Source organism: Paramormyrops kingsleyae, chromosome 2 (assembly GCF_048594095.1).
Source record: "Paramormyrops kingsleyae isolate MSU_618 chromosome 2, PKINGS_0.4, whole genome shotgun sequence".
Classification (NCBI taxonomy): domain Eukaryota; kingdom Metazoa; phylum Chordata; class Actinopteri; order Osteoglossiformes; family Mormyridae; genus Paramormyrops; species Paramormyrops kingsleyae.
In genome coordinates, this window is record NC_132798.1 from 17,465,624 (window position 1) to 17,487,799 (window position 22,176).

Genomic DNA, 22,176 nt, shown 5'->3' on the forward strand with positions numbered 1-22,176 from the left:
GTTGAAATCGCATTCTACTCAATTTACGACTGAATGATATTAAAATAAACTAAAATTCAACAGTGATTTTAATAATTTTTGGTCTACATCTAATAAAAAATTGAGCGACATTTCCTAATCTACCCATTTTTTTCAGGAAAAGTTTGCTCATGTAGACTATACCCCATCAATCTCTGCCGTAGAGGATTCCATGACTCCCTCTTAATAACATTGAACTTATCCTTCACCGGTTCTCGGTCAGATGGTCATCGTCTACCAACTGGACACTGCTTGAGAATGTCCCTATCCCCGGGGGTGGCGGACTCGTACTAATGGTCATACGGTCCATATTTTGGGGTACGTACAGCCACGTGTTACTGGCGTGGAAGGACAAGAGATATGCAATCATCAAGCACATACATTGCTGTAGGGACACTGATAGCTGAACATGTCGACCAGAATCAGCGGACACATTGTACAAACACCGGCATCACTCCCTTACAATAACTAAACTTGTCGGCCTGCGTGATGGGGCGGCTCTGCATTGTTCTTGCGGACCCCTCCGAAGTTGATCTGCGCAGCGGAAGCGGTGACGTGCGTGTGTGCAGGTGATTAAGCAAGCCTGAACACGACCGTATGGAGAAATGAAAAACCGCGCTGGTACGAGCATCTCCTGATAAGGCGAATGTAGGTTAAACTCGTACCGTTTTTTTCTTATTTACTTTGCCAATTACCCAGACTACGTGAATATGTTGAGGAGCGGATAGGGCGGTTTTTGAGTTCATGCAGACGCAGCCCTAGCGGATCTACTGTCACCCAGAAGCAAGCCGCAAGTTGCACTTTTCATTTCTACCAAAATGCTGCCGAAGGCACACAGGACATTTAGGCAACTTCATTTAGTCTTCGCGGTCTGACACGCCATAGCGTTGGCAAACTAAATTTAGAGTAGATAAACCGTTTCTGTGGATAAAAAAAACAACTTTTTAAAAATTTTATTTAGCCTGTTGTGGGAAATGGAGATGGACAACCTGTGAAATAAAGGTAAATAGCTTATTGATTATTCTTTGCGAATTGAAATGCTGGTGTTTGTTCTTATAGTGATGATTACAATTTTGCGAATATTTTCTAATATTTTCGTGCAACTGCAGTGAAACGCTAATCCAGATATTTTAAAGGATGTAGTTCCGATTAAGACAGGAGAAAATGAAGGCATGCGTGTTTGTTGCAGACTAATAATTGACATCTTATGCCTTATAATCACTAACACAGTGGTTCACCAAGAGACGTTTTAATCAGTCTTCTCACTAGCAGACAGGAGCCTTGCCTTTCTAAATACTAACAAGCATCTTTCTGGTGCAATTTAAATACAGTGAATTTCGGATCATGAAGAGTGCATGGAGAATAGGCGATACGAACCTAATTTTTTAGATAATTTAAACAATGGTCAATCAAGATAGAATAATCGGGAGAAGGAGGGAAAATGTATATTCAGTATCGGATTTAACAATGTGTAAAAAATTACATTGCTTTCGTGGAATGCTGTTTTATCTTTCCGTGTCTGCACTCCACAAAACCACAACGTTGATTCAAAGTTTCGGTTACTAATTACTAGTTAACTGAAAATATTAAAATGTACAAATATGTTTCCCTTTTGGAATAAAATCATGTGGTAAGTTTAACGTCGTACAATAATTAAGGGTCTAATAAAAACGCTCTCCTAAAATAGTTAATTCCATACATATTTCTAATAAATGCATAAATTGATGTCGGATAGGAAAAGGGGTCTGGTATAGATAAACTTTCTTGTTTTTGTAGTGTAAAGAGTACAAATTTTCAATATGCAGCACAAGTAATATGTATGTGGTACGTGTCGTTTGAACAGTTTAAGAATTGAAGTGATACAGTTCCCACTGCTAATCTAATAAGGAAGGGAAATAATAATCATAATGCGCATTGTAAAGTTCGGCTTCAACCTCAGAGAAAACACAGTCTCTGGTATCCAGCCGTCACGGACACGCCCAGGTTACTGAAAATGTGAACATTTAAGCGCCGTGACGGGCATGGTTTCACTTCGTCGCACTTTCCTCTGAAAAATTCGAGAGGTGCAGTCTTACCGCCAGGGGCCAGTATTGAGCATGATATACCGAGCCCGGTTTTGTGTTTTTTGTTGTTGTTGTTGTTGTAGTTGAGATTCATGTAACTGTTATAATCACAGAAGAGACGACTCTTTTAGCACCTCTGGAAAAAACAGAAAGGGCATGACCATCCAGCACTCATCCCATAGCTGATGGTGGACCAGTATTCATCATAAAGATAGCAGAGCATACATATATCAGTGGCTCACGTTGTTTACTTGTCTTGCAGTTAGTTCAAACAGTGTATATCAGCAGCCCAAAAAGAGATGTTGGTCATTTTTCCGTAATGTTTTGAGTACTTAGATTATTGCCTACTGTACTTTTGCCACATTTCTTAGAATTTCATGAGGACAGAGAGAGTCTGGATGAATTTATTTTTTGGGCGGATGCCCCTGTGGCATCTACTGGCTCAAAAATAAAATTATAAGTCTTTTGATAAACTGTGAATATTTCTCTGTGAGTCTTTCTCTGTGAGTCTTTGTGAGTCTTTCTCCGTGAGTTGTATCTCAGTAGTAATTCAGGCCTATACTTCCTGGATCTTTCTTTGCCATTTGACAGTTTTCTTGTGTCTCACATCAGTAGAAGCGGGCTGTCTCTTTCTTGGATTGATGTTATGTTGGATTATTATTGTCACATAGCCCTGGTTTTCTTGCTGGTTCCTGGTGCTTGGCACATTTTCCTGCTCTGTTCAGGTTGAACCCCTTGCGTTACTTTGCCTTTTGAATGGCTTACGGTTGCAAAAAAAATGAGTGGAAAGCAGAGTTTGAGGAATCGTGGGCTGGTTTTTAAATGTTACAGCTGGAATGAACATCGTACAGTGGCGGAAATGTTCAACAAATAGAGCTAAATGGGAGGAAGCCATTCCAGGTAGTGTCGAGTCTGCTGTGAAAACTTTGAGGGAAGTACATTTGTTTATTTAGCTGAAGCGACATACAAATGAGGAAATTGTGGGGTCAGACTGTGAGGGCACAGTCTCAGCCAGCATGCAGCACTGATGGCCAAAAGATTAAAAACCCAGAACCTACTGGAATGCGGGCACACTTTACTGGTTATCATTATCGTTTGTGTTCACGTCCTGTCCTGGAGCTGGATCTCACTAGCCACTCTGGACATTACTTCTAGCATTTTTTTTCTGTTGGTAACTAGGATTTGCTTGTGCAAAAATGTCAGTCACCCTTAAACTGAAATGAATAGTAACTCTTGTGTTTACAGCAACATGTGATTATAAATTTGCATATAGGGCATAAAATTCAGAATTTACTGTCCATAAAAAGATATATCCTTTCACTGCCTGCTAAAAAAACCGTGATGGACAGTGACACATTTCAGAGTGACCTTCACGTGAAGGTCTGTGTAATGATTTACACAGTTACTTGACCTTGGGTTTTTGAATAATGTGGTGGAGTACAATTATTATTATTATTATTTTTAAATGTTCTGGAGCTATTATTAATTGTGCACCAAAAAAATAAACCAAAACAGAAAAGTGCAAATATGGCATTTTAACAGTGATGAAGGCCAGTTTTCCGGGTATTCTGTTGTTTTTCAGCTTTCTCTCATTTCCGCCTACTGGCAGTTCTTTGAGACCCGAAGCCCGTATGGATGTGATAGCTTGGTATCTCACACGCGTTGATAAGCAGCCATGTTTTAAAGGGCACTAGGGTGATTCAGCGTGATCAGAGTGACCTCAGGAGCCTATACCAAGCTGACCACACCCTGACTTCCTCTTTCCTGCTGAGAATTCTTTGCATTTCTGAAGAACAGTTGCTGGGGGGGGGGGGGTCTCAAATGAATGAATTGCACTTCAGTCCAATGGTTCCTGTCTCCAGATGCAGCTGCTGTCTGCTTGGCCGCCTCTGTGGAGACCGGCTCCGTGAGGATGAAATCTTGCTGCCCACACCACGATGACTCTTACAGATCACACCTCTTGGATTTCTTGCGTTAGATTTTCGTCACGATGCTAGATCTTCCTGCCTGCAGAACGTGCGAGAGCTATGGCAATCAACACTTTCCATCACGTCCGATGGAACCTTCTAGCAAACTTGCCTGAGAGGTGCAGCGTTATGTGCCGCTGGCTGGCTGCGATAATTGCTGACATAAATAAGTTAGGATTCCTTCTCTTATAAGCTGCTCCTCCTGCTTATCATACGCTGGTCACCTCGGGGGCATCGGAAGCATCCCAGATGCTCCTGGCTGCTGCTGAACTGTAGCCTTATCTGTTTGCATGCTGGGTAATTATTAAAAAATTTACTCTCCAAAATGGATCCTGTGAAAGAGGAATGCGGTCTCCATAGAAACCCCCTGTCACTTTATCAGTCCATCAAAGCGTCGACCTCTAAGGTCGGTTCCTTTGCATAGCATCTCCCGATCTTGCGTTTGAATGATGGCGTGCGGGATCTGGCCTGCCTTTCCCTGACGCATGTGGTACTGCCATGTCGGTCTATGGGGAACCTGAATGTCTGGCTTGTGTTTAAGCACTTTTAATGCTGGTCCTCAGTCTGATCCTTGTGTTGTTCTGACACTTGTGAGATGAGGGCTTCTGGGAGTTACGGCTGACTCCAGGCTTTCCTGATTCTTCACACATTCCGGGGGCTGACCCTGAGTGCTCGTGGCCAAACCGCCTCCTTGCTGGTATTCAGCTCTGCCTGAAGGGTGGTGTCCTGCTGGAGGAAATGCTGTGTACCACAGTAAGTTAAGGACCCATCGCAGAAGGTCATGTGCTCCACAGCAAGACCCCTAACCCCAAGTGCTCTAAGGGTGCTGCATGTTGGCTGATCCTACACTCTGACCCCCAATATGTGTCTCTCAAGAAGAGCAATTTACAAATAGGGCCTCTTTGCATAAAAAAAATACGACCTCACTTGTAAAATGGCAGTAAAATGAGAAGGCGTTTGTATTCTGAAGGGATTCAAATAATTTACCTATAATAGAACTTTCCTTATTTTTCAATTTTTTTTCACTTAAGTTTAATGAGAAACTGACTAGTGAGTGTAAGGAAGTAAATGATGCTGCTACTTATTAATTTTTTTTAATCCCCATTTAGCTGCAGGATGGTGACCTCCTTGTGATTATACCTTGGCACCAGACCAGACCTACTGGTTGTTTTTGGAAACCGGTTCTTCTGCAGGAAACCAAATCAAAGACAACAGAAAACAGGAGAGTTGGCAGAACTGACATATCTAGAAGTTTCTCAACTGAGCCCCGGAGCAACGCCCTTGGTCCGTGGCAGGGGTGGGGCAGCGTCCCTCGAGCAGCTGTACCACCGGAGCTGCAGCTATGGACGTTGCGGCGAGAACCCCTCACTCGTGCCTGGTGTCCCCGCGGCCTGTTCCACCATGCTGTACAATGCCCCTGCCATCGTCTACATCGTGCTGGAGCTGCTGATCGCCGTGCTGTCTGTCCTGGGCAACGTGCTCGTCTGCTGGGCCGTCTGCCTCAACAGCAACCTGCAGACCATCACCAACTTCTTTGTGGTGTCGCTGGCAGCAGCCGACATCGCCGTGGGGGTGCTGGCCGTGCCCTTCGCCATCGCCATCAGCACTGGCTTCTGTGCCCACTTCTACGGCTGCCTCTTCATCGCTTGCTTTGTGCTCGTCCTCACGCAGAGCTCCATCTTCAGCCTGCTGGCCATCGCCATTGACCGCTACATCGCCATCAAGATCCCACTGCGGTGAGCCTCTTTTACACTGACCCTCAGCCTAACCCTAACCCTAACCCGCTGCAGTGACCTCTTTCACTGAACTCGTCATTTACACATTGCATGGACTATGTCAGTAATTTGAAAGTTGCTGGATCAAATCCTGTGGTCGGTAGAGTGATTTCACTGTTGGGTCCCTGAGCAAAGTCCTTAAACCCCATTTGTTAAAGGGAGTGTCTGTCGCTTTGGGAAAAAAGTGTCTGTCACATGAATAAATGTGATGTGACCCTATCCGTCACATCCATGATGGAGGGAAATTGTGAGGTATTACAGAACTCCATAATAGGAATAGGAAAAAAAAAGAAAAATTTTCCTTAAGATATTGTTATAATAGATTATTTATGTTTACATTTATACTAGACGTTCTGCGCCCTGCGCTGCCTGTGACAGACTCCAGGCTGTCCAGGTGACCCTGAGCTGGATAAGCAGTTGGGAGAATGATGATGGATGGGATATAAACTTAAAAAAATGAAGATGCCCCCCCCCCCCATAGGACTGTCAAGTGTGATTGGTGGGGGGCCTTTAATACTGGGCTGGCCCTGTGAATCAGGAGGGTTTATTGTTCTCACCTTCAGGGCTGGGAATTGAAATCCCACTGGACGTCACTGGACTGGCGGCTCTGCCTGACCTGCCCTTGTCCACATGGGTTTCCTCCCATGGGAACAAAGGTCAAGGATATCAGCCACTCCAGGTTGCCCTTAGAGTGTGTCTAGGTCCATTAGCATGCGTCTGGCGATGGATCTGTGCCCGTTCAGGGCGAATCTGCCTTGTGCAGCCTCCCTCCTGACGTCACTGTGACCGTGACTGGATATGTGGCCATTTGAAATGGCTGCGTTATTGGCTGGATTTCTGTCCTTGAATCTGTGACCTTATTTTACATTAAACAGCAGTCAAAGAGGCAATGGCTTGATGTAGGTGCTGTCATGGGGGACCAGCCAGGGCTGAAAGTGCCTTACAGCCTGCCTTGAGCTTGGCTTTAGCAGTATTGGGTTGACTTGGCTTTATGGTGTTCAGTTGGTTTGCTTTTACGGTGTTGGGTTGACTTGGCTTTATGGCGTTGAGTTGACTTGGTTTTACAGTGTTGGGTTGGCTTGGCTTTATGGTGTTGAGTTGGTTTGTCTTTATGTTGTTGGGTTGGCCTGACTTTATGGCGTTGGGTTGGCTTTATGTTGTTGGGTTGGCTTGTCTTTATGGTGTTGAGTTGGTTTGTCTTTATGGTGTTGGGTTGGCTTGCCTTTATGATCCTTTGAAACCAGGGTATCCCCCCTCCTGACCCAGCTGCCCTTGGCTTTTGTTTTTTTTGTTTGTTCAGTTGTTTTTTTTTGCTTCCGGGAAATGGTCAGCTAAAAAACACCCTGGGTTTTTTTGTTGGTATCTTACAGTGATCCCACTCATACCCAGGGGTGTGTGTATGTGCCGGTTACAGTTACATTTTTGTTTGATAATGAACTCCATTGTTTTTTTGTATTTAATGTTTTTACTGGTAACTATGAAGGAGGCTGTTTCAGTGAAGTGGTGGGACAGACTATAATCAGTGACAGTTCCTCATAAGCCCCCTCTTTATAGGAGTTCCTTGTTTCATGATTTCAGTCTGCTCCGGCTCTGCTCTTAGCTCTACTTGGATCTGGTTTTTGGCACAGGTGTTGTTTTGCTTTTGAATCTGGTTTTGGGTCTGGTTTTTGCTCTACTTTTGGGTCCTTCGTTGTCTCAGGTTTGGGTTTTGCTTGGTTTTTGGCCATCGAAATGGCAAATAATTGAAAATGGTGTATAAAAAGCACCGGAAAGATGGTTCAGGCTCCCAGCTAATAACATGTAACTGCTATTTGTTGAAGGATCATCAGTTTTATCACATTTTTAAATAATAATCTCCCAACATTATAGAAAATTAGATTAACAAACAGGTTCTCGCTGTGCTTCTGCAATTTATTTTGATGACAAGCGGATACTCGGCAGCTTGTTTATTTTGTAACATTTACTTTTCAACCAACGAACCAGACACTTCACCAGTGTATTTTTATGACTTCCGGAGGAAATGTTATCAAGTGGTTGATGAATGGGCTCTCCTCTGCATTCATGCTATTAAACTTTTGAAGTCTGTTTTGCTTTAAGAATGATCAAAGGGGAGTGGGCACTAATTTACTTATCTTAACAACAAGACTAGCCACAAAATATATAGTAATTTGTTACTGATTCATTGTGGAGTAAATATGGTAAATTTAATTATAAAGATGAAAGCGACTACTCTCTATACCCAGAATAAGTCAGAGAATATAGTTTTCTTTTCTTTGGCGTTATTAATAGGAATGGGGGTAACTCTGCAGGTTAGCACCCTGGTTTATACTCTGTGATCTGTAGAGTGATGTCACCATTGGCCCCTTTAGCAAGGCCCTTAACCCCAATTGTTCCAGGAACTGGCTGACCCTGCTTTTCAATTATATGGCACCTTGGATAAAAATGTCTGTAACAAGATGTATTATAGTAGATCTCAGTATAGTAATGGTGGTTTTACTTCAGTTATGTATTTCAGTCTGCAGTAGTAGTTATGGTTTGTTTATAATGAAAATATATCTTTTATAAATTTTCAGCATTATACAACCGTGTAAGTGGGTGGTGTAGTGGCTCACTGGGTACCCTGCTGCCTCCCACCGGCAGGGTTGCTGGTTTGAATCCCTCCTCCGCTCTGCGTGTGGAGAATTTGTGTGTTACCTGAGTTTCTCCCATGGTTGTTTTACATTTAGGTAAATGGTAATATATCTAAATTCCCCATCCTGTGTGTTTGCATGTATCTACCCTGCAGTAGACTGGTGTCCTCTCTAGGGTGTACCCCCGCCTTGAGCCTCCAGCCCCCCCCCCCCCCCCCCCCCAGCCATTAAAAGTGGTTGGAGGATGATAAATCGAATTTCCATGGACTTGTTTATGTAACATTCTTCCCAGGATTCACATGCTTTCTTTTTAACATGGTAAACTGGTTTTACATCACTGGCTGAGCTAAAATCACTGTGCTATTTCAAACCAACAAATATTAGGTCTGCAAGAACAGCATCAAGCTGCAATACAATCCAGTATGGAGAGAAGCGTCTTGTCATGTAATGGCTGTCTGCCCACGCAACTGTACACAAAGAAATGACGCGTCACACAACTCGAGTGTGACAGATGAGCACTTTCAGAAACACGCATCAGAAAAACCAGCTGAGAGTTTTTCCGTTATTTAGCTGGTTAGTGGCTGCTGTTACTGGAAACAATAAAACATCATGTCTGACAGTAAAGAGTGCTTGAATGTTTTCACAGGAACATTTAGGTTGGGCACCTTTGCTGTGAATATACAATAGCAGACCCCATCCTGCCCTGGTTTTTTGTCAAACCCTGGAATGATGGATAGGAACAGGGGTGAACGCTGACTCCCAGGCATGGGAGCCGTATGCAGAGAGCAGAAGACCTAAGAGGAAATGAATCAAAATGTAGACAACAGAAAGTTTCTTGTGGTTCACCTATGCGACCGACTGCGAGAACTGAATCGTTTGCGGGTTTTGCCCAGCAAACAGATTATAGGCAGGAACATGTATGTGTGTGTCTGAGGTTTGGAGGCAGGGGGTGCAGACTACGGGGCTGATGGGAGTGGCTTGTAGCCCCCCCCCCACACACACACACACACACACGTCAGGACTGAGTGATCCCCACTTTCCTGATTCACCAACACAAAGACGGTCCGTCGTGCGTCACTGTGGAGTCTGACACAACACAGCCGACACAGGCTGCCCTAAATATGGGGAAAAATGAATCCTCAGTGGGGCAAAGTTTTATTGGTGCAGAAAAGCAGCTAATGGCTAAATGACAAGATCGATTCCTGCTGTCCTCAGTGAGAACAGATGCACTCTGTCCGGCGCGTCGCTCGGAAGGCCTGGGCCCGGCTCTCCTCACACTAATAGCTGTCCGAGCAGCTGCCTGAGTCCATTCTGCAGTTGGGTTGTCACCGCGCCGTGGGCGCTCCTGTCCAGTGAGCAGGCAGCCTGAAAGATTTCCGTATTAGGTCGTCATATGCGGGGCATGTCTGCTCCTGGGCCTTTCGGAAAGATATTAAAATTTTTACATTGCCAAATAAATAAATGGCAAATAAAAGCCAAATCAATCATGGAGGCTCAGTGCTCAGCACTGCAGCGGGTCAGCACTGCAGCGGGTCAGCACTGGCTCTGAGCAGGTGGAACTTTGCTTGTTCCGCCTACCTTTGTGTGAACTTCCTCCTGCAGTCCAAGAACATGCAGTTAGGCGATTTAGTGTCTCTCGGTTGACCACGGTGTATGTGTGCGCTTCGCCACGGAATGGTAGGCACTGCCTCGTGCTCTCGACTTCCTTGAATGGGCTCCAGGTTCACCGTGACCTTGTGCCTGATAAGGAGTATGGATGGATGGCTAAATATTGAACGATCGGTCAGATTTTTGGTACAGAAAGCCTGAAGGATCAGGGCAGTATCCTCTAGTGGGGCCAAAATGGTTTCGTAACATTACTGGACGGATTATGGGGGTCATTGTAGAGAGTGGGTTTTAGGGTGTACTCACAATTGACCCGATTGTCTTCTACCGTGCCTGAGCATGGTTGTCCCCCCCCCCCCCCCCCGCCAACTCCCCAAACTGGTCCGTGCTCACATTGCACTTAATGATCCAGGCCTCAGCATGCTTTCGTCATCATTGTGTGACTTTTTATGTGGAAGAAAACATAGGAAGAAAAGCAGAGCACAATGGAGTTCATGATTAATGTGTTTATTTTGTGGCTTATTTGGAGTAATTTTTTTCTGCAATGACTCACGGCTCTCTTATAGATGTGATTAGATTTATAGATAGTACACAATGCTGTGATCCTTATTTAATCGCACTTGAGCTAAACCTCAAGAAGCTACTTCTAGGAATCATGTCTGTCACATTCCTCATGGAGTGGAGAAACAGTAAGACCCCCCCCCCCCAGTCCCACCTGAAGCAGTGGTGGTGGTGGTTGTGTCAGTAAATGAGGCCACGTGTCATGTGATCATGTGCCCCTGTTTTAGAGTGGTTTGTTTATTTGCACAATTTGACCTTTGAAGCATGACTCGTTGCAGAAAGCGGCTAAAGATCTCAGCTTTTCTCCCACACAGACCAGAAGGCGTACCGAAAATAGAGCTTCTCATCAAATGACATTTCGTTAGCTTCTGTAACTCCATCTGAACAGCAGATTTGTTTTTGCATCCTCTCCCTGTGGATGATGTGGGTTTATTTTCTTTTCCAGGTCTTTCTGTAGTTATTGTCTAGTCAATGATTCAATGCTGATGTACTGGTCTTTACTGGAAAGCTGAGATCCCAGGCCCTAGCAAACTAAATATGTTCTGGACTCACATGATGGTTACAAAGTAATTTCCTGCATTCATGGACATCTGTTCTAATTACTAATGCATTATGTTCATTAAACATGAATACTGAAAATGATTTTGTTGTCCCCTGTTGCTTCGTGTTTCAAACCAAAGCTTCATGTACAGTTTGAGTTCGGAGCCCATCCTGTAGTGTAAACTCCCCGGAGTCCCAACGGCTCACTTCCCATTAGAGCCCCCAGCCATAACAACTGGTGCATTATTTGGTCAGCTTCTTCCTGCCCCCCCTAAGATGAGGCTGTGTGTGGACAGGTGTTCAGACCCCGTGCGAAGCTTGCAGACTAAAACAGCCAGATACTTCCTGCTCTCTCCATTATCCATTATGGTTCAGGCCCTCATTTTCCCAGAAAGCTGATACAGCAACATTCAAGCATGTGAATAGCAGTTAAAATGCTTTAAAAATGTCATGGATGACTTACTCTGCAGCTTAGTGTCATTCAGTGAAGGTTGTATGCATAAATCCCCATCCACCCATCCATCCGTCCATCCATCCGTCCATCCATCACAGGGTACACACAAAGAGATACCAGTCCATCACAGGATACACACAAGGAGATACCAGTCCGTCACAGGGTACACACAAAAAGATACCAGTCCATCACAGGGTACAGTACACACAAAGAGAATCACACACTATGGACAGTTCAGAGAACCCAGAATTCCTGTTTTGGACCTGCAGAAAGATAACCGCACATCCACAGGGAGAACATGCACACTCCACACACACTGAGCAGGGGTTTGTGATTTAAACCCCCAGCCCAGGAGTGTCTCATGCGTCTTTGTTATGATTTGGAAAGCTCATGAAAATCCCTTTGTTCTTTTTTCCCAAGGTATAACAGCCTGGTGACAAGTCAGCGCGCCAAGGGTATCATCGCCATCTGCTGGGTGCTTTCAGTGGTCATCGGCCTCACACCCATGCTAGGCTGGCACACCAAGAACCGCCCACAGAACGACACCAAGCTCACCAACAGCACCAGTGGACCTAAGTGCCCTAGTGGCACCATCGAGTGCCTTTTTGAGAAGGTAGTCACCATGGACTACATGGTCTACTTCAACTTCTTTGGCTGTGTGCTGATGCCCCTGCTGCTCATGCTGGGCATCTACCTGCGCATCTTCATGGCTGCGCGGCGGCAGCTGAAGCGGATGGAGTTGAAGGTGGTGCATGGGGAGCGGTCACGCTCTACCCTCCAGAAGGAGGTCCACGCCGCCAAGTCTCTCGCCATCATTGTGGGACTCTTCGCCATCTGCTGGCTGCCGTTGCACGTTATCAACTGCTTCACCCTCTTCTGCCCAGAGTGCGCCCGGCCACATGCCAGCATCATGTACCTGGCCATCATCCTCTCTCACGCCAACTCGGTGGTCAACCCCTTCATCTACGCCTACCGCATCCGAGAATTCCGCCACACGTTCCGCAGGATCATCCGCCGCCATGTCCTGGGGCGCCGGGATCATTTTGAGAGCGGCTCCTGCAGCGCCACCCGGCCCGGCAGCACCCGCGCCACCACCCTTGCCGCCCCGCCTGAGTCCTGCCCTGCCAAGACCAACGGCTTTACCCTGGATGGCTATTCTGACCGTGGCAGCTTTGGCAACAACCTCGATTCCTGCAACGGCCACGAAGGTGCCAAAACGACTGTTGTTGCCAGTGCCGTCCTTCCTCCATCAGACCATGTCCCACACAGCCCCCCGGTGGATATCACCCTCCCCCTACATCTGCAGTCAGGGGCGTACTCCTCAGGACTCCCCACACAGAATGGAGATGAGCGCCATAGCCCTGGTGGTGCGGAGGCGGAGCTGAAAGCCGGCAGGGAGTTCTCCGCGGCGCCAATCAGACCAGGGTTCTGCAGACACACGGCACGCTGCCCTGAGCTCACGCAGGTGTCCTGATGGCACTGAGAGCGGGCTGTGGCCCCTGGTGCTCCACTGACATCTCATGTAATATTTATTGCCTTGCCTGGAGAAAAAAGGAACGCAAAATGAGGCGGCGAGCAGGTGTGAGGAAAATAATAAATGACTGGGCCCCACAGCAGAGTCACATGTCTTGAAGGGGCCATTGTGTCAAATGCTGCGGCCCCTCCCCCCTTAATCCCATGATCCGATTCTTACTGGCGTTTAATATCTTGCAGGGATGAGGGGAGGGGTAGCCGCATGGAGCCAAGACAGAAAGCCGTAGCTCAAGCGCTCCCAAAAAGCCTTTCTCCTCCTAGTGATTTTAAATGTGAAGAAGTTCTAGTGCAGGAGATGGGTGTCCTGTAAATAAGCCTCATCTCTAGCTTCTCTCTCCTGCCTTCCTTCCCCCCCCCCCATAGGCCATAGAGATGTAACAGGCTGCCCAGTGTTAGGCGACACCCCTGTTTCCCTTGCCACTGCCTTTGGGGGAATGTCAAGACAATGCCCACCAAAGTCAGCTAAAGTGTGAGGGGACTTTTCCATCTAAGGAATGCCTTTTGTGATAGGCTAGCTGTCACTCTGGCTCAGCCAATCCGCAGCCAGGTGCTGTGTACGGGGGCCTAATTTCTTTGAACACGTTCTTGAGGGAAACACTTGCTGAAAGCTATTTATGATGTAAAAGTCTGACCAACCATTGTTGTAAGTGATTGATTTAATGTCTTTTATCATGTTCTTGTCGTTGTTGTTGATGATATTATGGTTACTGATATTAGAGCCATTGCTCTTATTACTTGTTGTGTGATTCCTAGGTGTTGACAGTGAACGACCAAAAATGAGCCCACAAAATCATTTAGGGGTAACAAGTAACACAATGCCAGTTTGGCCTGGCTCTTTCAAATTGGGGCTGCAACACAACAAAGCAGAACAACAATGTACCTTTGCACTAATCAGGTTACAGCTGAATGCATCCTGTACGCAGGCTTGGACGGCATTGACGTCATCTTGGCTGTAGAATGTCATTGTGAGACGAGTAGATCCAGCAGCTCATGGGTGGATCTTATTCAGCAATGCTCTATGCAATATTATGTACTGATCCAATCTGACACAAATCTAGGTTTTTATTTTCAGATGTGATCAGTTTCAGACAGGAATCCACAATTCCGACCCTGGGGGTCATTCTGCAACACAGTTTGTAGATTTCCCTGCTCAAACACATCTACTAAGCCTGGCAATTTGCTGTGTAGCTGAAGAAGGTGCGTGAGCAGGGAAATCTGCAAACTGTGCTGCAGACTGAGTCTCCAGGACTGGGACTGGGGAACCCCGGTTTAAGGTCATTTTCATCTGCCACTCAATAGACTTGTGTCCCGTCCTTGTGCATTCATGTTGGACCACGTTACCTGCTAATGCCAGCCCAATGAGAAGCTGGACCATTGTGTGGATGGATGTTTCCAGCATTTGTTCCCATGGCTGGTTGTCTTCTATAGTTGCCAGTGGTGTATTCCTGATCCCTTAACACTGCTTTGCTGCTTTCCCGTGTCATTATCGCACCTGGTTTTCCAATCAAACTGTGTAACGGGCAGCTGGTGGCCGTCTCTGATTTGCCTGTAAATGTGGGAAAAGATGGAAATGGATTTGGTTCCATTTGCTCTTCAGGAAAAGTGTGACGTAGTATTTCTCAAACTTGAGTGGGGAAAATGCCTCCATTTTCCAAATAAATGTTTTCTTTTGTAATTAACCGTCTCTGCTTTGTGAAATGATTGAGCACCTTCTCACAGTCAGTACTTCACATTTAACTAGCAAAACCTCAGTAAGTGGTGATCATTAACTAGCACGACTTCAAAGGCCTGAGGAGAATCTGAAAGCCAGGGGTGGCAGGGCAGAGCCCGTGTCAGGGGAGCACACAAAGCCGTTCTGTTTACTGCGTTTCGCCTCAGATGTTCGGAAGTGAAGCTCTCTGAACATCTTGTATTCACAGCTGTTCTTTAAATAAATCGCAGGTTGTGGTACTATAATTTTCAATGTCTCCCCAGAGATTTTTGTGAATTAAGGAACTTCAAATTCTCAGACATTTCCCAGTCTTACCAAAGCAATCCCTGGCTCCATTTTTAAGCAAAACATGAAGTTAAATGATTTGAATACTGTAGTAGAATTTATGGACTGCAATCCCCCCAGGTCTATGCCTGCTGCCTGCCTTTCTGGTCTGTGCTGCCCTTGGGCTCTGAAAGCCTGACCAGGAGAATTAGCTGAAAGATGGATAGATGAATGAATATTCATTATGGAATTGTTTTAAAAGCTATTTATATTGTTTATACATGAAAGATTACTAAAGCAACACTCCAGGTTAGCTAAGAAATACTTTACTGAGAGTTGAACCTAAAATTTCTGCCAGAGAGGAATTACACACAAAAGTCACGTTGAGAGAGTTTTGTCAACAAATACAAATCCATTTAAAGACAATTGTACTTTACAGCAAAAGAATGACCTTTTTTAAATATGGTATTCACTTTTAGCAGGAAATACTCAAATACGGCATAAATGTAAAACCCCAATTTCTGTGTATGAGAAGAGAAATGTGTTGACAAGCATCATTTTTCCCGATATGAAAAGACTGCTTTCGTGTTCTGCCTGTGGTTTACTTACTAACATTCTGTAATAAGCTGGTATCGGAACGAATTCTGATTACTGTAGATTATATCAGGCTGTATTAAGTGGACAGCTGCTAGCATCATTTTATTTAATTACTTTGTCCCCTCATTCATATTTTAATAAATACTCAGTAAAGCCCAAATCACCGCTGGAATTCATACAAAAAAATGCGCTTTTAAAATTTCGACCTGCTTATATACAATTGAAACCAATGAAATGATGAAAATAATTCAAGAAAATGTTTTTTATTCGGTAAACAGCTTTCTAAATAACGCAGGGTTGCGGACTCTCCTGCATCTGCCGTGACACTTGATCCCGCCTTCTGACACACACAAGAAACCTAAAAGCAAATGTATATTATCCATCCATCCATCATCTCCCGCTTAATCCGAGGTTGCGGGGGCAGCTGTCTCAGCAAATGTATATTATTCAATTATAAATCTAAAATTAGCTACATCAAAAGTGTTGGGGTTGTTTGCAAACCCTATAGACTATTTACAAGCTAATAAAAGTGTTACATTTGTGTAAATGCGTGTTTATTAGGGTGGGGTGAAAAAATCAAAATTTACAATAGCAATTTCCAATAGTGCGGAAAAGTTGTCACTGGACCTCATTATTAAACGTGCAAAATATCTTTGAAATAGGTTAATATTTTCAGGTTCCGCAACGCGATCAAAGTTTCGTAATTTCCCGAAAAAATTGATTTTCCCCGCATGACTCCCACTACTTAAGCACAATAAGCATTATAATTGGCGTCTTGAAACCTATTAGAATTTTAAATCGTTGAATTATAAACTTCTTCCCGCCGGTTATATTGCAGCGTGTTTGCGCGGAATGAGTCATTCTCTCTTGTGTTGTCTTGTTTCAAGAGGTCGCTCGTCTGTTTATAACAATCTCTGAGAGCAGTACTACCGGACACAAGTCATGGCTTCGAAAGCACGAAAAGCCACCCCAAGACAGGATCTACAATGTCCCATTTTCGGTTTTCCCAAGGAGCTAAATCAGTCACAGCTTCCCACGTATGAAGATGTCATCCGGTGTTGTATGAAGGAGAAGTTCGATATGTACTCGGCCGGTGGGAGTAGGAAGGACCCTAGTTTTTCCTTGAATGCCGAAAATGTTGCCTTGAAAGTCGCCTGTACAAGAAGTCGTCAATTCCAACTGTCAGCCACGAACACGTTCTACAAATGATTCATTCGTACCACAGCAAACACCAGCCCATGAAGAAGTCCTTCAAGCTAGATAAGGAGAAAGAGACATTTGCCACTAAGCCGGCAAAGTTCAAGACGGAAGCTGACTTGAAAACCTGCACTTGTGACAAGGCAAGGAAAGTCTCCAAGGTGGAACAAGAATTTCTAAAAGATCAGAGAACTGCGAGGATTGGTAGAATTGGATCTGTGGATTGGAAAGAAACTCTGAAGCTCCAGAAGAGAGAAAAAAGAAGAGATCTGCAGTAAGTATGAAGCCTCCTGATGACTCGTGATCGCCGGCAGCGGAAGAAGGATGGAGTCCGGATGACCAAAATGAAGCTATAGATATTGAAGAGTCAGAAGATCAGCAACAGCAGCTTCCCGATTCCGACATGTCACCTTCCACATCCACATCCCAAATGCGAGTCAGCCTGACTGCAACGGCACTGGCTAGTAGCCACTTTGGGGTTTCGGATCGAGCTACTGCCTCAATAGCAACAAGTGTGCTTTAGGACATGTGTCTAGTATCAGAGGAAGACAAATCACTTGTGATTGACAAGAGCAAAATATGAAGAGAGAGAATCAAGCTCAGGAAATCTTTGCAAATGGAACATACAACTGGCAAGCTAAAGACCCTGTACTTTGACGGGAGAAAGGACAGTATACTTGAAATAATCAAGGAAGGAGACAAAAGTTACCGGAGAACAGCAGTAGAGGAACACATTTCCTTGGTGAAGGAGCCCGGATCAAGCTACATTGGTCACATAACCCCTGCATCCGGATCAGCCGAAAACATCTTGAAAGGTATCCTGGCCTACTTGTCTGACATTGTTGACGATCTGGAGGACCTAGTACCGGTTGGTTGCAATGGCACAGTCATTTATACGGCATTGGAGGGAGGAATCACTCGGCATCTGGAAGTGAAGCTTGGAACACCTCTTCAGTGGGTGATATGCCTCCATCACCTAAACGAATTACCACTGAGGCACTTGTTCCAGCATTTGGACGGGTCTACCACTGGTCCATGTTCATATGCAGGTCCAATTGGGAAGAAATTAGCAGGATGCAAAGAACTACCCATCACTCAGTTCCGGAAGATCAACTGCGAACTACCTGATGTTCCTGTCGAAGATCTCAGCAGTGACCAAAAGTACCTGCTGGAAATTAGCCAGGCTTTGAACTCCAGGTTCTGCAGCAAAGATCTCGCAAGGCGCTTTCCTGGAAACCTCTCTCACGCACTGTGGCTGACGACCGCAAATCACATTCTTCGTTTGTATGTGGTCACCAAGGATCCGTCGCTGCAACTGCAGCAGCTGGTCAAGTTCATTCTGAAGTCGTACGTTCCATGTTGGTTTAACATTAAAATTCATCATTCCATCATGGACGGTGCAAAGAACCTGTGGAAAGTCATCCAGAGCAGCAGATACTTGCCAAAGGAACTGCGAGACGTCATTGATCCTGTCAACGCTCAAAACGCTTTCTGCGCGCACCCAGAAACCTTATTCAGTGTTCAGCCGTTTCTTGCAACTTCCGTGTCACACCCAGGTGGTGGAACGATGTGTGCAGGTAGTGACCGAAGCGTCTGAAAAAGTGTGTGGCTTCAACAACAGAGATGGTTTCATCAGAGGAAAACTGAAGTCTCGAAAGAATATGCCCATTTTTGAAACAAAAGCTGACTACAAGGTGTAGACTGTACAATGTAGACTGAACTGTGATTGTAAGTACTCGCAATGTTTAGTTGCTTACTGTTGTTGCTTAGTGTTGTTCAGTGTTCACTGATCATCATGTTCATTGTTCAATGTTCATGTGTTAATAATACAAGTTTGAGATAAAGTTGAATTATACACAAAGACCATACAGGTTGCAGCGTACAGAGAATTTCATTAGAAATGTGCAAACTTTAGCCGCGATGTAGAACCTTTAAATATTAACCAATATGAATAAAATTTTGTAGGCTTACTATACTGCTTAAGTAGTACCCTTTTCACCCTATTGGAATAATTAACTCCTGAAAAAAATAAATTCTTTCGAACATGGGAGTCATGCGGAGAAAATCAACTTTTTTCGGGAAATTTCGAAACTTCGATCGCGTGTTGGAACCTGAAAATATTAACATATTTCAAAGATATTTTGCACATTTAATAACGAGGTCCAGTGACAACTTTTCTGCACTATTGGAAATTTTGATTTTTTCACCCCATCCTAGTGTTTATGTGTATGCAGACTTTCCTTGAAAACCTCACTCCTGCCATGGCTAACCAAAGTCAGCAACCCTGGTAATGATATTCTAAATACTTGACTTGACAGTGTTTCTGCTGTCTAATTATGCTATTATTATTATTTTCCTAATTAAATGTAAAAAATTAAACAAAAAATACATATTATAGATAATGACGTGTTTCTACTGCAATTTTTTAAGGCTCCGTTGCTGAGTTAGCTGGCTAGCTAACAGCTATCAGCCCACAGCCCCCCAGAGATGGCCCTGCATTTACACTCAGATGGCGAAAATGTAATAATATCCCTGTCAGGACATAAAGCAATAAAGGAGAAAAGATTTACATACAAAACGCACTGTATTTTACATTTAACATGGTGTTGCGTTCTTTTCCCCATTTCCAGTGCACACTTGGGATGTGCTCATCGATACTAAAATATTGATTCTTTCGATCTGAATGTTTTCATTTTGAGAACTGATTGCAATGTTATAACCTGCTAGTTTAAATGTTGATGTTACCAGGTACCAGGACACAAAGTACTACGCCCATAAGGCGGGGAAAGGGGAAGGTGTGCAGGCACAAGGTAAATTGAACTACCATTGGTATGTTCTTTTTGGGGGGATTATTTTTATATATATAAAATTATATATATAAACACACACACAGACACACACACTGAAATGAAAGTAAACTTCAACTGGTTACTTAATTATTCCAAATAGGCCTATCAGTAGTTTCAAGGATGTGGTAAATATTGCGACGGACAAAAGAACTAAATAAAGTGATGTGCAGAGCCCAAGATACTGTGCAGGATAAGCGGGCAAAAGATTGGTGATGAAAATTTATGCGGGATCTTTTTTATTAGAATTAAGTAGCTCTACTTTTATCTTTGAATGAAAGTGACATTTGTGAAACTGTTAACGAAGTTTAACTGAAGGTCAGCATACCCTGATCTATTATAAAGGCAGCAAATTAAGTTCCTTAAGTGACTAAATTAACGGTTAAGTCTTAATTTAAAAGAGGTGTATGAAGTTCGATAATTATTTTCCGCTTAACGTTTTGCCCTGGTATTCTGGTGGATGACACTGGGAGATCCTTTCTATTTGGTTGCCATATTTGTCAGTGGGCATATATAAATTATTGTTTTCATTCTACTGTATTCCCATTACAGCTCGACCTCAACCGGCACAAAACGTCAACTCCATTCCAAACTGTTATATTATCATAAGTGCTGCTACACCTAACAGGTAGCAGTTTGAAAGATGAGGTTTTATTTACTATTTTTGTTTACTAACTGGTTTAGCCCACTTTCTACTGGCTACTTGATTGGTTCCCAGTGGTTCCCACCTGTTCTGGCAGTTGGAGTTGATGTTGATCCATATGATAGCAGCTGCAGATTTTAAAAACAATGTGGTGTTTAGAAAACATCCATTCAGATTTGCAGGCAGCCAAGCATAGAAATGAGCAGCATACAAAGTTCCTAAGTACTGGTACTGGGGGGGCTGATGACATCAGATCCACTGGAAATCAAATGAAGCCCTGACTGGCGACGGCTTTTATTGCACCATTAAGACCATCTATTCTGTCATTAAATTTGCCACTGTGGTGGTAGGGCAGGGGGGAATTTTGGGGTGGGTGATGGGATTGGTGTCGCTGTTTCTTTGCAATAACAGACCCCCCCTTTACAGCTCAGACTGAAAGCCGATATCTGTTAACCTTTAACGGCTGCGTGATTTTTACAGCATTACGTGAGGTTTTGACACACATTCGCCAAATTGTTCGCATCAAGAGAAGCCAGCCAAGTGAAAGACTTTCCACCAGCCAGATGGGCTTTTGGGATCTCAGTCAGCTCCAGCAGGACCTCTGAAAGAGTCGGCTTGGTTTCCTGTGTACTCACATGTGTGAGCTCCCCATCAATACTGCTGGGACCTTAGAGCGGCTGGACAGCTTCCAGTGCATTCCAGACGCCCTTGTGTGGTTCCAGGTCGGTGACACTGAAATGACCCCAAACGATCGATTTGGTTGCAACGCAGTTTCATCCCAGGCTGTCTCACAGGCTCTGCCAATGGCCATTCACTGCAGAACAATCGACGATGCAGCGGAAGGAAGAAGGCAGCGAGGGCAACAATCGCTGGGGACGAGAAGGGCCGCCAACGACGTCTGCTTGTGGTGTGACCTGCCGGTGTCAGAAATAGTTGCACAGGAAATAAGGGATTTACTGGGCTCAGGGGGGGCTTTTGAAACGTGATTTTCTGCACAATGCACTTCGGCAAGACGGCGTGCCTTTTGCCAGTTTGAGCTGAGTGGTTTGGCTTGATTTTGTTCCCTTACCATTACTAATAATCAAAGGTAGTGTGGGGTAAAGCATCACTCTACTATTTTTAGTATCTCAGTGGTTTATCTATTGGCATGTTGCTCTATAATAATCTATTTTTTTCAGATTTCTATTTGTATCCTGCATACTTTTGGTGCAACTTTTTAATTTGTTTACTTGTTTGCATTACATGTATGTTCTCCTGTGTTCTGTGTACTTGCTGCTGTATGCAGAATAATCTCCCTCTGGGATCAATAAAGTTAATCTAATCTAAGGACACAGAAGAATGTGAAACGAAGCTTTATTTGCCATTTGTGTGTGTGTGTGTGTGTGTGTGTGTGTGTATATATATATATATATATATATACAGAGAGAGAGAGAGAGAGAGAGAGGTGAGGGCAGAGCTTGGGGCCAGGGGGTTCCCTGCCTTGCGTTGTGTGCCATCTGGAATAACCCCCCCCCACCCCCCCATCCACGTCACCTCAGCAGAGGCTGTGTTCTACATGGATGGATGGATGGATGGATGGATGGATGGGTGTTTCAGTTACTTTGGACAAAATAACTATGCATCTGCTGGAGTGGAATTTGTTTATTTATTTTAATGATACAACTTATAATATTTTATTGCAGGACAGATAAGAAATGGACACAAGCAAACAGTTCAGATCTTATCATCTTAAATAGGAAATTGCTTGTATCCCCTTGAGTGAAATATTCCAT

General features: G+C 44.3%; 1 protein-coding gene across 2 annotated transcripts; it reads left to right on the plus strand.

Annotated features, from left to right (window-relative positions):
* Positions 1 to 375: 375 nt before the first annotated feature.
* On the plus strand, positions 376 to 14,821 carry adora2aa (adenosine A2a receptor a). Of its 2 annotated transcripts, none has more exons than XM_023833777.2 (3): positions 376 to 1,020; positions 5,158 to 5,784; positions 12,034 to 14,821. In XM_023833777.2, the coding sequence occupies exons 2-3, from the start codon at positions 5,450 to 5,452 to the stop codon at positions 13,085 to 13,087; spliced, it is 1,389 nt and encodes a 462-aa protein (XP_023689545.1). In that variant the 5' UTR covers positions 376 to 1,020; positions 5,158 to 5,449; the 3' UTR covers positions 13,088 to 14,821. The 2 variants fall into 2 exon arrangements, with proteins under 2 accessions (XP_023689545.1, XP_023689547.1); XM_023833779.2 differs by having other exon boundaries at positions 376 to 666.
* The last annotated feature ends 7,355 nt before the right edge of the window (positions 14,822 to 22,176 follow it).